The 13,697-nt window shown below is 44.1% G+C and overlaps 1 protein-coding gene across 1 annotated transcript in view; it reads left to right on the forward strand.

Moving 5' to 3' along the window:
* LOC121856771 (putative mediator of RNA polymerase II transcription subunit 26) overlaps window positions 1–13,697 on the forward strand; it is a 94,666-nt gene that overhangs the window by 80,132 nt on the left and 837 nt on the right. Inside the window, exons 3-4 of the mRNA XM_042352466.1 lie at window positions 12,142–12,690; window positions 12,818–12,972. Of these exons, the coding sequence (XP_042208400.1) occupies window positions 12,142–12,690; window positions 12,818–12,836 (568 nt within the window). The 3' untranslated portion in view covers window positions 12,837–12,972. The remainder of the gene's footprint in view (window positions 1–12,141; window positions 12,691–12,817; window positions 12,973–13,697) is intronic.

The raw sequence follows: 13,697 nt of genomic DNA on the forward strand, positions 1-13,697 counted from the left end.
TCAATAAAACCAAAAATGTGTTTGTTAATGATTATTACAACTGATTTATATACTAAACTATAATACACGCATAAAGACCTTAGTTGCTGAAGCGTTGAAATACATTATAACATCAATATAGTGAAACCTCTATTTAACGGACAATATGGAGGAGAAAAGTCCGTTATATAGAGGAGTCCGTTAGATGTTAAACCTCCATTTACCGGATTATATAAACCGAAAAATACCATCATAGAAAACGGTTGTCAGAAGAAAACGATAATTTGCCTAAAAGGAAAAAAGAAAAGAACACAGCAAGAGGAGATGGTTCAGGGTTAACATAATCAGATCGTTTCTTGTTTTGAACGAGTCTAGTACAACACGTCCTTAACCTCAATGGGCAATTTGTGTACACCATTTGAGACCTGAATCACCGTGGGGAAGGGGAAGGTGTGTGTGTGTGTGTGTGTGTGTGTGTGTGTGTGTGTGTGTGTGTGTGTGTAAAACAGCAGATGACCCCCTTGTTGTCGTCTGAATATTTCGTCTAGTCGAGTTTATTTTTTCCGCAGTTCGTCTTATTGACACTTGAGTATATTATATCTATCTATCTATCTATCTATCTATCTATCTATCTATCTATCTATCTATCATAATTTCCCACTATTTCATCTCTTCTCTATTCTTAAACTTTCTCTCTTCCTCAGTTTTATCATTTATCTTCTTAAATTACTCTCCCTTCTTCACCTGCCGCCTCTTCCTGGTCACAACAAAGACGTGTGGTTCCTCGTCCTCGTCAGCAGGACGTGTGGACCTGACTGGTGGCCTCGGGAGAAATTTTGAATAAACATATTCATGAGTTGTGAGGCAGACATCATGATAACCTGTGTACCGCCTCCCTCACCTCTTGTCTTACCCTTCCTGTCTCACCTTCCCTCCCTCCGTCATCCCTTCTTTCCCTCCTTCATCCTCACTCTCTCTCCTCTTCCTTCCTCTCTCACCATCACTCTCGGCTTCCTTCACCTTTCCCTCTCTCTTCTTTTTCTTTCGTCTTCACCCTCCTACCCTCTTCCTCCTCCACCTCCTTCTCTTCTTCCCCTCCTCTCCTCTTCTTCTTCCTCCTACTCTCTTCCTCCTCCACCTCCTTCTCTTCTTCCTCTCCTCTCCTCTTCTTCCTCCTACCCTCTTCCTCCTCCACCTCCTTCTCTTCTTCCCCTCCTCTCCTCTTCTTCCTCCTACCCTCTTCCTCCTCGTCCTCCCCGCAATAAAAAACTGGAGGCAGCAATTTATGAGGGACGTGACGGGACTTCCCCCGACGTGATACACGCCAGTCTCTCCTCTGTCCCGGGAGAGACTTTATCTCACCGTCTGTGTCTCTGTCTCTCCCTGCCTGGTCTCACCTTCTTCTTCGTCTCGTTCTGTCCTACTTTTTCCATATCTACCTCATTTCCTGTCTCTTGTCTTCTTCTTCCATCTTTATCTCTCTCTCGTTATCTCTCAGTCTCCGTCTCTCCCTGCCTCTTCTCTTCTCCTCTCTCTCTCTCTCTCTCTCTCTCTCTCTCTCTCTCTCTCTCTCTCTCTCTCTCTCTCTCTCTCTCTCTGTGTCGTGGTGTCACCTCATCTCCACAGCCACAGTAAATCTGTACACATCCAAGGCATAATAGCTTGGAAATTGAATTGCATATAGAATGAGCAAAGGTTGAGGGCCTTTAACTCCGTGGTTATGTTACGTGCTGTTGTTAATGCTCTTGTTTATGCTGCTGTTGATGCTGTTAATGTTGTTGCTGTTGTTTTCGTTGTTGCTTTTGTTGTTATTGTTGGTGGTGCTGTTATTGTTGATGTTGATGTTGTTTCTGCACAGCCCGATTCTCTTTAACAAACTAGGTACACAATATTTTCTTTTCCGTCAGTCAGAATGCTTAACTACCTTCCCTGCTCCTGCTTAACTACCTTCCCTGCTCCTGCTTAACTACCTACCCTGCTCCTAATTAACTACCTTCCCTGCTCCTGCTTAACTACCTTCCCTGCTCCTGCTTAACTACCTACCCTGCTCCTAATTAACTACCCTGTGCTCCTGCTTAACTACCTACCCTGCTCCTGCTTAACTACCTAACCTGCTCCTGCTTAACTACCTACCCTGCTCCTAATTAACTACCTTCCCTGCTCCTGCTTAACTACCTACCCTGCTCCTGCTTAACTACCTACCCTGCTCCTGATTAACTACCTTCCCTGCTCCTGCTTAACTACCTACCCTGCTCCTGCTTAACTACCTACCCTGCTCCTGATTAACTACCTTCCCTGCTCCTGCTTAACTACCTAACCTGCTCCTGCTTAACTACCTACCCTGCTCCTGCTTAACTACCTACCCTGCTCCTGCTTAACTACCTACCCTGCTCCTGCTTAACTACCTACCCTGCTCCTGCTTAACTACCTACTCTGCTCTTGCCTTCACAATTCTCCCTAATTTCATCTTTCTTTGATCCCAGAATAAACTGATTCCGGCGGGGAAATGTTATGCAAAATGAGTGGCTGCATGATCATGGTAAATTAGGATATGCAAAACACGCCAGCACGTCACAAATCTGGAGAGAAAAGCAAGTGTGTACCTTACCTGACCCAGTATGTGAACTAAACTTCCTTCGTGTAGTACATATTTGGAGATGCAAAACACGCTCAGTGCAAACCTACTGTTAACATTTCTGCAGTTTAGAAATTTTCATAATTACTTGAGACGATTATCCAAAATAAACTGATTTGTCAGTATTTTGGTTGATATTATAAAGAATTGTTTGTATAACAGGTGTAACTGAAGTGTCCAGGGCGACCATCTATAATACTGGAAGAAATTATTTATATTATATTTTATAACTGATGAAGTTACTCTTGTTACGATAATTATATACCCGTGTATATATATATATATATATATATATATATATATATATATATATATATATATATATATATATATATATATATATATATATATATATATATATATATATATATATATATATATATATATAATGTGTTAGAGGCAAACTTTGTAACCAGTTATATCACATAATTAATGACTAGTCATTTAATGAAATGGGTGTGACCTGACCATTACACGGATTGCCAAAAAATAAGATTTACTCATTACCGGAAATGATCTGGTGTGTGTGTGTGTGTGTGTGTGTGTGTGTGTGTGTGTGTGTGTGTGTGTGTGTGTGTGTGTGTGTGTGTGTGTGTGTGTGTGTGTGTGTACGAGAATACAAAGGCTCTAACCCAACAGGAAAACAAAGAGGTGGGAGAGAGAGAGAGAGAGAGAGAGAGAGAGAGAGAGAGAGAGAGAGAGAGAGAGAGAGAGAGAGAGAGGAGAGAGAGAGAGAGAGAGAGATAGAGAGAGAGAGAGAGAGAGGACTGGTGAAATAAATAAATGATGTTGAAAGTGTTAAAATCATTGGTGGTGTTGCGACTCACCACCACTACCATCACCCCACTACCTCCACCACCACCACCACCACCACTACCACCACTAGCACCACCACCAAGCTTGTCACTGGCCACAAAAGACACGCCGATATTGAAAACATTTCCGCCAGTAAGAGTGATCAATAACCTTCCTCCTCTTCCTCCCTCCCCCTTCCTCTTCCTCCTCTCTCTCCCCAGTCGTACCTCTCCTAATGTTCGACGTCTCCAGCACCCACCACCGACTTGAGTGTGACTTTAAGGGCGGAATTTGCGTGTGTAGTCAGGTTGATGGATGCGTCTCTCTTGCGGTAGCCATCTCGTCCGTACTAATAAGTTACCTGGGGACTTTTGTGTGAGTTTTTACGCCCGGAATGTGTACAGTAGAGTTCCTTTAGTTGAATAGGACGGCGATCTTTTCCGCTCGAAATATGTTACACGTACGATTTCTTCTTAAAGCTACTGTGTGTGCCCCGTGGCGATATGCGTGATGGGGACTTAAGGTAACTATTTCCTCGTGGCGATATTTCCCTCTAGCGATTTTTGTTATTGATCATATAATGTTATTCTTGGGCGATATTCCCACAGAGCGATATTTGTTGTCGTCTACGAGTATGTATCGTTATTAAAGAGCGATATTTCTGCAGTGTGATATGTTTTCGCCCATATGTCGTTAGTCTTGGGCAATATTTTCTAAAGCCGATATTAGTTCCCGTCCATATGTCGTTATTCTGAGGCGATATTTCTGCAGTGTAATATTTCGTCTGAGCGATATTCCTTCAGAGATTATTTTCCTCTACCAAATATTTTCCTCCCTGTAATAAATAGTTCCTCGCCGCAACATATTCACGTCGTGTTTTATACAGGTGAGAATGTTTCCTCTGATGAGTCGTAGAGACAGAGGTTTGGCAGCGAATGTAAAATATATATATAACATATTTCTGTGATTTCTCTTTCGTTCCTTCTTTTTTTGTTTCTCTTTCTTTCATTACTTTTTCTTCTTGTTTTCACTACAATATATAACATTTTAAACATTCTCTCTAACACGAAATGGAAAACTATCTTCAGTTTTCCCAAGATTTTCTCCATTTTGTAAAGATTACGGTAAACCCTCTCAATACCGGACTAATTTTTGCAAGCTCTGTCCGATACTGAGAGCATTCTGTTAAAGTGTGTTACTGAGAGGGTTTACTGTACCCATTACTTTACTGAGATGTCCGTTATTGAGAGGGTTTGCTGTATCCACAACTTTACTGAAAAGTCCGTTATTGAGAGATTTTACTATGCCCATTACCTTACAGCGAAAGTCCGTTATTGAGAGGGTCTTAATATATCTAGAACTTTACTGAGAAGTCCGTTATTGAGATCTCCGTAATTGAGAAGTTTGTTATTGAGAAATCCGTTATTGAGAAGTCCGTTATTGAGAGGGTTTATTATACAAACCCACCTTCCACGTTGAGCTTCTGCCCAGGACCAGCTCTCATCCCACCCCGTAAAGTCACCAACACAATATATGTCATAATATTTTTCTTATGATGTTTTTTAAACCCTGAATATGTCGTCCACATTTCCCCTGGTGACGAGGTATGCGGGATATGTCATAAATATATATATTACCTCTGTGATGTTTTACGCGCCAAATATGTGGTCACGGTCAGCGGGTGGGCGGGTGGTGGGAGAGAGGGGTGTATCTGTATGTCTGCAGAATATCACTCTCTCTCTCTCTCTCTCTCTCTCTCTCTCGAACACGTATATATGTGTGTGTATGTTATAAGTTTATGAAGGAAATATTGATAATAACAAAACAATATTTCTATTTCACAAACCGAATGTAAGGAATGAAACACAAAGAATAATAAATATAATATGAACCTAACCTAACTAATATAAAGGTCTGTGTGTGTGTGTGTGTGTGTGTGTGTGTGTGTGTGTGTCTGTGTGTGTGTGTGCGTGTGTGTGTGTGTGTGTGTGTTATGGCCAGGTAAGGTTGGTGGGAGTGGCGCAGTATGTCATCAACACACCTGGGTGGAGGGACACGTGCTGTAGGACAAAAATATATGACGCAATACTTCCCAACAGCGCCAGCCAGACACGACAACAACACAGCCTCTCCCTCCCTCCTTCCCTCCCTCCCTCGTCACCTTCCTCGCCATCCCTCTCTACCTCCTCACCCTCCCTACCATTCCTTCCTCCTTCCCCTCCATCCCTCCCTCCTTCCTTCTCCCTTTCTCACCCTCCCTCCACTCTCTCCCTCACCCTCCTTCTCCGGCAACTCCTCTTGTTTAGGTCGGGGGCTCAGTTGCCTCGTCTACTTTGTTTAATTGGTTAGTTTGTTTTTAAATCTGTCTGTCTGTCTGTCTGTCTGTCTGTCTGTCTGTCTGTCTGTCTGTCGCAGTTGTTTGAATGGATTACCTGTTTGTTTCTTGTTTGTTTACCTTCAGAATCTATCTTTGTTTACTTGTTAGTTCGTGTTAGTCCCAGCCACAGTAACTCCCACAGTACGTGTTGTTCACTATCCACCCATGAACACCTTAACAAGTGGGTCCAGTCTGGTGAAATTTGGGTGACTGTTCAACCTGACCTCCTCCTCCTCCTCCTCCTCCCTCCTCCTCCTCCTCCTCCTTCCCCTGATTTGATTTTAGAGGAATAAGGTCAAAGGTTAAACGTCACAGTGAGGTCAAAGTGCCCCCAGTGTAGCAGACACTAGACGAGGTGACGCAATTTCATGAAACTCGAAAGGTCAAAAGATTGTTAGAGGAATAAAATATAGATATACTTTGTACCTGTGTGTGTGTGTGTGTGTGTGTGTGTGTGTGTGTGTGTGTGTGTGTGTGTGTGTGTGTGTGTGTGTGTGTGTGTGTGTGTGTGTGTGAAGCTGGTGGACCGATGTTGATGAAAATTGGCAGGTAGGCTGGGTGGTGGTCGGGGAGAGAATTTATTTAATGTTGGAGGAAGTAGATGGAAGGTCATGTTGGTGGAGCCTGATGCGCACCTGTCCACTTACACCTGTCCACTAACACCTGTCCACTTATACCTGTCCACTTAAACCTGTCCACTTACACCTGTCCACTTACACCTGTCTACCTTCATTAATTTCTTTTTTCTTTTTTTTTTATTTCTTTTTTTATTCTTCTTTGCCTTTCAAGTATCTCTTTGACTCACACCAACACCATCACCACCATCCTCCCACAATTTCCCCACCACCAACACCCCCCACACTCTCCCCACCATCATCCTCCCACACCCTCCCCACTATCATCACTCCCACACTCTCCCCACCACCGCCATAAATAGTCTCCCCATAGTAAATAAATACCAACACCAGATATCTCCCCCAATTTCTCAACAACTTTTTGTTTTTTCCCACACTCGTCTCTATTTTCCCACGCTCGTTTCCATTTTCCCACACTCGTCTCTATTTTCCCACGCTCGTTTCCATTTTCCCACGCTCGTTTCCATTTTCCCACGCTCGTCTCTATTTTCCCACGCTCGTCTCCATTTTCCCACGTTTTTTTCCTTTGATTTTTTCTTCACATTTTTCCACTACGTTTTTACATATTATTTTTGTTCGTTTATTTTGTTCTACACTTTTTTAATTATTTTTTATTTACATTTTTATTTGACTTTTGGTTTTGGTTTTCCTACGATAATTCTTTTTTTCTTCTTTCGTCTCTCTTTTCTTTACTTGTGTTGGTTCTTATGTTCTTGATTAATTATCGCTCCTCCTCCTCTTCCTCCTTCCCTTTTTCCTGTTCCTCGTCTTTTCCCTCCTCCTCCTTCACCACCCCCTCCTCCTCCTCCTCCTCATCTTCCCTCTCCTCCATCCCTTCTACCCTCTCCCTCCCCCCTCCTTCCGCCCCTAATCACTCATATCATTTACTTTACACAATGAAGCGCTCCCAGTGTCCAACATCCTCCAGGAGTCTTACGCCATTCTTATCTTTCCTCTTAAGTTAGATTTAAAAAAAAGACGAACCTATTTACCTTAAGTTCTGACGGTATTCTAAAGGCTATTGTTTGCTTTTGTGTGTGTCTCGAGTAAGTATCATTGAGTTGTGTCTTAATAGCTTAAAATAAGGGAGTAAAAATGTCATGTACGAGCTATTTTAGGAATGCCAACTGATGCGTAATTCGAGGCGAGAAAAAATTTTACAATGTTGACAGTCGTTAGTTTATATATGACAAGCTGGTGTGTTTACGTAAGCTTGAAAGGTGAAAGCTCAAGACCACACACACACACACACACACACACACGTTTGAGGAGACCGTCACCTGGTTAAAGCTGCCACCTGTTACCTGGAATCTTACCTGTCTTCAAGGTATATTTACACTAATATTTATTTCCCCTTGCCCACCTTCCCACTAACAAGTCTACGGTCTTGGCGCACCCACATTCAACCACAAACCTTTATATAGGCCTACCTGTATTTTGGTCTCCGTCGATGAGTTAGGCGTATTTTGTATATTATATTATATTTTATTTTTTAGTTTAGTTTAGTTTAGTTTAGTTTAGTTTTTTAGTTTATTATTTCTTCCCAGTTGAGTAAATGAACGAAAAATAGAGTAGCCTAATGTGTTTACTTGTTCATGATGCATTAATAATAACACTCACTGCTAAATCCTTTACGTGTACAAAAAAATAAAAAAATACCAACTAAAAATATTGTTGAAACAGCAAAATTACACAGAACGTAATTAAATACAACACGAGGATAATTAAGAAACTTTTGTAGTTAATATTTCGTTAAAGGCGACGGCGGCAACAACACCTCATATGGCAACACTTTTCTTAACGTTGCCAACTAGTAAATACTGACAACTTTTACTTTTTTATCTTTAAACGATCGCTACAAGAGAGAGAGAGAGAGAGAGAGAGAGAGAGAGAGAGAGAGAGAGAGAGAGAGAGAGAGTCCACTGGTGTAAAATATTTTCCCTTACCTCCTTGGCGACTCACAGATGACATTTGGGGGTTATTGAATTTCTGTTTCACTTTGTTTATATCATATTTGTGGCCGAAATCTTTGGCTCTCTCTCTCTCTCTCTCTCTCTCTCTCACAAGAAATAGAACTCCTCTCCTCCCCCTTCCTTCCCCACCACCTAATCCCCTCCCCCCCACTACCCTCACCCCCTCACCCTTCCCTGGTGAGAAAATGTCCAGAAAATATCACCAGTTTTGCACAGAAAGTATAAGGAAATGTTTGAGCATTTTTGTCGGAGCATTTATGGAGCATTTTTGACGTTGGGTTAGATGAAACTTTCAACGCTATGGGATGGAGAAAAAAAATATATATATACACGAAAAAAATCTACAGAATTTTTTTTAGGTATATTTTACTGAGGTTTGGATATAAATGTCGGGAAAATACTCTCGGGGGCATTTATCTCCCGAAGGTGTGTGTGTGTGTGTGTGTGTGTGTGTGTGTGTGTGTATGAGAGTCATTTATATGTATACCAAGGAGCAACATCACCATGTGTATTATTTTCTATTTTGAACAGGATATCTATAGGTCTCTCTCTCTCTCTCTCTCTCTCTCTCTCTCTCTCTCTCTCTCTCTCTCTCTCTCTCTCTCTCTCTCTCTCTCTCTCCCCTCTCTCTCTCTCTCTCTCTCTCTCTCTCTCTCTCTCTCTCTCTCTCTCTCTCTCCCCCTCTCTCTCTCTCTCCGCCGGGTATCGTGATCAGCACCAGCACAGTATTAGCGCCACACGTCCCCCTGACATATTTCACCCTTACCCGTCCCTCGTATAAAAATCTATTTCGTTTCCATAAGCACACATATTTCTTCCACCTGCCACTGCTTTAAAAATCTATTCCGTTTTATCGTTCGCCAACTGGGTTTTAAAAATGGTGTCCGGAGATGTGAGAAGATTTTTTTTTTTTTTAGGATTTTTTTTGAGGTGTTTTATATTGTTTATTAGGGATTGTATCAGTGTATTAGTGCACGTTTGTTATAGTGTCAAGGAAAAGAAGGAATTGAATTTCTTTTCTGAGTCGTTCTTTCATTAATTTCTTATGTGTTTAAATTTAATAAAATGTTTGTTGGTGTCATTTTTTATATATATATTTTTTTTCGTCTTTTGGTAATGTGAAGTTGTTGTTGTTGTTGTTGTTGTTGTTGTTGTTGTTGTTATTGTTGCTTAATTTGTGTTATTTCATCGTTCTTTCTTCCTTGGCTCTCCACCTATCCCTCTCACCCTCCCCTCTCTCCCCCTTCCCTCTCCCTTCCCTCTCTCTCCGTCCTCTCCCCCAGGCCCTTTAAGCAGAGGAAACAGAAATAAACACGAAGGTACAGAAATAATGTGATAAATATATATAGAGAGAAAATATAATAAACGCGGGAAGTAGAAGAAAATAAGAAATAAACATATAATTAGAGACAAGATAAGATCAGAAGATAGGGACAGCGAGAGGAACAACGATAAATGTAGAGATATAAGATAAGAGATAGGCGAGGAGAGATAAATAGAAGGAATAAGTGATGAGAACAGGGAAAAGGCAAAATGAGGAATAAGAACAGAGGGGAAAGAGAGAGAGGAAGTAATAAACTCGAGAACCAGAAACGTGAGAAACTAATTTTAGAGGTAAACAGTAAGAGATATGATAACGACGATAAATAGGGAATATAAGTGATAACGCAAACCAACAGACAGACACAAAATTACACATAAAGAAAAACGCACACACTTATAAATAACTCCACACACACACACACACACACACACACACACGTAATGGGGCTCTATTGCGTTACAGCTCCAAGATGGGCGACCAAAATGACGTTAGAATTACACTGAGTCTAATATATCTGTTACCTTCTCTTACCTCCACCTGACACATAATCTTTGGTGATTCCGATAAAAAGATAATTGATTTCACCTGAAGATTAGACATCCTAGCTAGTTTCACCTGAAGATTAATCACCTTTGAAGTTACCTGGAGGGGGTATGGTAGGGTAGGTTAGGGTGGGGTAGGGTAGGCAGGGCAGGTTAGGTGGGGCAGGGCAGGGCAGGGTAGGCAGGGTAGGGTAGGCAGGGTAGGTTAGGGGTGGCAGGGTGGCCAGGTGGCAGGGCAGGCAGGCAGGGCAGGTGTGGGCAGGCAGGGTGGCAGGCAGGGCAGGGCAGGGCAGATCAGGGTGGCAGGGGCAGGCCAGGTGTGGCAGGGCAGGTAGGCAGGCAGGTTAGGTGGGGGCAGGTGTGGCCAGGGTGGGGCAGGGCAGGGTGGGCAGGGCAGGGCAGGGCAGGTTAGGGCTGGGTAGGGTAGGGTAGGGTAGGTAGGGTAGGGTAGGGGTAGGTTAGGTGGTGGGTAGGGGTACGGTAGGGTAGGTAGTAGGGTGGGTAGGGTGGGGTAGGGTAGGGTGGGGTAGGGTAGGGTGGGGTAGGGTAGGTTATGAGAGAACAAATTGCACTTCTGGTTGACTCTGTGAAGACGATGAGCATTTTTTTTTCAAGTAATTAAAACATTTCAACAAGACTTTAACTTTGAGCTTAAACTCCCATTAAAAAATAAAAAATAGGAAAATGTTGTAGAGCGAGAATGTGAATTTGTGCCGTTGAGAGAGAGAGAGAGAGAGAGAGAGAGAGCACCACACACACCACCACCCTACCAGACATACACTAAAACGGACACGCTGCCCTCATATACAATAAAGAAAGTAGACATAGTAGACCTTTCTCTCTCTCCTCCTCCCTCCCCCTCCTTCTCTTCCTCCTCCTCCTTCTCTTCCACCTCCTCCCCGTCCTCCTCCTCTCCTCCTCCACCTCGGCAGTAGCGGGATGATGAGGCGATAATGTTGCTCTCACTGATAAGGTAAAGAGCCGTATCAAACGTTCCTCTCGATCGTCCTCTTAAAAGATAAACGATGAGGGAAGGATAACATCAAAATCGCGACGTCGACAGAATGTAAGTAAAATCAACTGCCTCTCCCATTTGCTTCCCGAGTGAGAGCAGGAGGAGGAGAAGGAGGAGGAGCAGGAAGAGAATGAGGAGAGGCAGAAGGAAGAGGAAAAGAGGAACAGGTGGAGGAAGAGAAGAAACAGGAGGAGGAAGAGAAGGTACATAAGGAGGAGAGTCTCTGTTGACAAAATCAAATCACAGAAAACGAAGGCCTCTGGAATCATTGGAGGGGAGACACTGCCGCTGGTCCTGATTGCGTTTCGTCAGTGGGGAGACAACGACCTTTAGCTACATTACAAAAACTTTTATTTTCGGACAACTCTAATATGTTAAATTTGTTCCGTTTCACTACTCGAAAGAACAAAAACTAATATAACTTGGTCTTTTTCTTCTCTGTTTATGTCTGTGTTTATGTCTGTGTTTATGTCTGTGTTTATGTCTGTGTTTATGTATGTGTTTATGTCTGTGTTTATGTCTGTGTTTATGTCTGTGTTTATGTCTGTGTTAGAATCTGTGTACATCTTCTGTGTGTTTGTGTTTGTTAGTAGCCCATCCGAGGAACGATAACAACTAAAATTGTCATTGCAAAATCTACAAGTTTTTTAAACCCGTCTTAAAAAGTGACAGACAAACTGACAAATAAACAGACAGACAGACAGACAGACAGACAGACAGACAGACAGACAGACAGACAGGCACACAGACAGGCAGGCAGGCAGACAGACAGACAGACAGACAAACAGACAGACAGACAGACTAAAAGATAGATGAATAAAACTCCATAAAGATGCTCAAGCAAGCTCCTCCTTCTCTTCTAACAGGTGGTCCTCCAAGACCTTCGAGGACGACCCTGTACACCTCCACACTCTCCCGCCTACTGCTGCAGATGGTGACGAGGCAGATGGTGACGAAGGGACAGGTGGTAGAGCAGCTGGTGACGAAGAGACAGGTGGTAGAGCAGCTGGTGACGAAGTAATAGGAGTTGGCACAGCTGGTGACGATGAAGATGATGGAGGGGCAGCTGGTGACGAAGAGACAGGTGGTGCAGCAGCTGGTGACGAAGAGACAGGTGGTGCAGCAGCTGGTGACGAAGAGACACGTGGTGCAGCAGCTGGTGACGAAGAAGCGGGTGGAGCAGCAGCTGGTGACGATGGGACAGGTGGTGCAACAGCTGGTAACGATGAAACAGGTGGTGGAACAGTTGGTAACGAAGAAGCAGGTGGTGCAGCAGCTGGTAACGATGAGACAGGTGGTGCAACAGATGGTGACGATAAGAAAGGTGGTGGAACAGCTGGTGACGAAGAAGCAGGTGGTGCAGCAGCTGGTGACGAAGAAGCAGGTGGTGCAGCAGCTGGTGACGATGGGGACAGGCAGCAAAGGTGAAGAAGAAGCAGAGGGTGCAGCAGCGGTGATGATGTGATGTAGCAGCAGACGATGGTGGTGCAGCAGCTGGCGACGAAGAAGCAGGTGTTGCAGCAGCTGGTGACGATGAGTCAGGTGGTGCAGCAGCTGGTGACGAAGAAGCGGGTGGTTCAGCAGCTGGTGACGATGAGACAGGTGGAGCAGCAGCTGGTGACGAGACTAGTGAGGAGTCAGAGGAATTGACACGACCACAGATGGATTCAAAGCCAGCTGAGATCTACAGTGGCCAGGTGGGTGCTGCACCCCCTTCACACCACCTGTAATACCACCTTCACACTCTCACACCACCTGTAACAACATCCTCATACTCTCACACCAGCTGTAACAACATTCTCATACTCTCACACCAGCTGTACTACCACCCTCACACCAGCTGTAATACCACCCTCACACTCCTACACCAGCTGTAATACCACCTTCACACTCTCACACCAGCTGTAATACCACCTTCACACTCCTACACCAGCTGTAATACCACCTTCACACTCTCACACCAGCTGCAACAACATCCCCACACTCTCAACCACCTGCACACCACCCCTCACACCACCCAACAACCACACCCCACACCACCTGTACACCACCCCTCACACCCCACACCAGCTGCACACCAACCACACCCACACCAACTGCACACCACCCCACACCCCACACCCCTACACCAGCTGCACACTACCCCACACCTCTGCCACCAGCTGCACACCACCCCACACCTCACACCACCTGCACACCACCACACCCTCACACCCCACACCACAACGTACACCACCACACTCTCACACCACACACCACCTCACACCTCACACCCCACACCACACACCACACCCACACCAGCCACACCAGCCGTACCACACCACACCAGCTGCACACCAAATCTCACACCCCACACCACCCGGGTAATACCACCTCACACTTTCACACCAGGCTGCACACCACCCCACCCTCACACCAGCTG

Source organism: Homarus americanus, unplaced genomic scaffold (genome assembly GCF_018991925.1).
Source record: "Homarus americanus isolate GMGI-L3 unplaced genomic scaffold, GMGI_Hamer_2.0 scaffold46833, whole genome shotgun sequence".
In the NCBI taxonomy this organism is placed as follows: Eukaryota; Metazoa; Arthropoda; class Malacostraca; order Decapoda; family Nephropidae; genus Homarus; species Homarus americanus.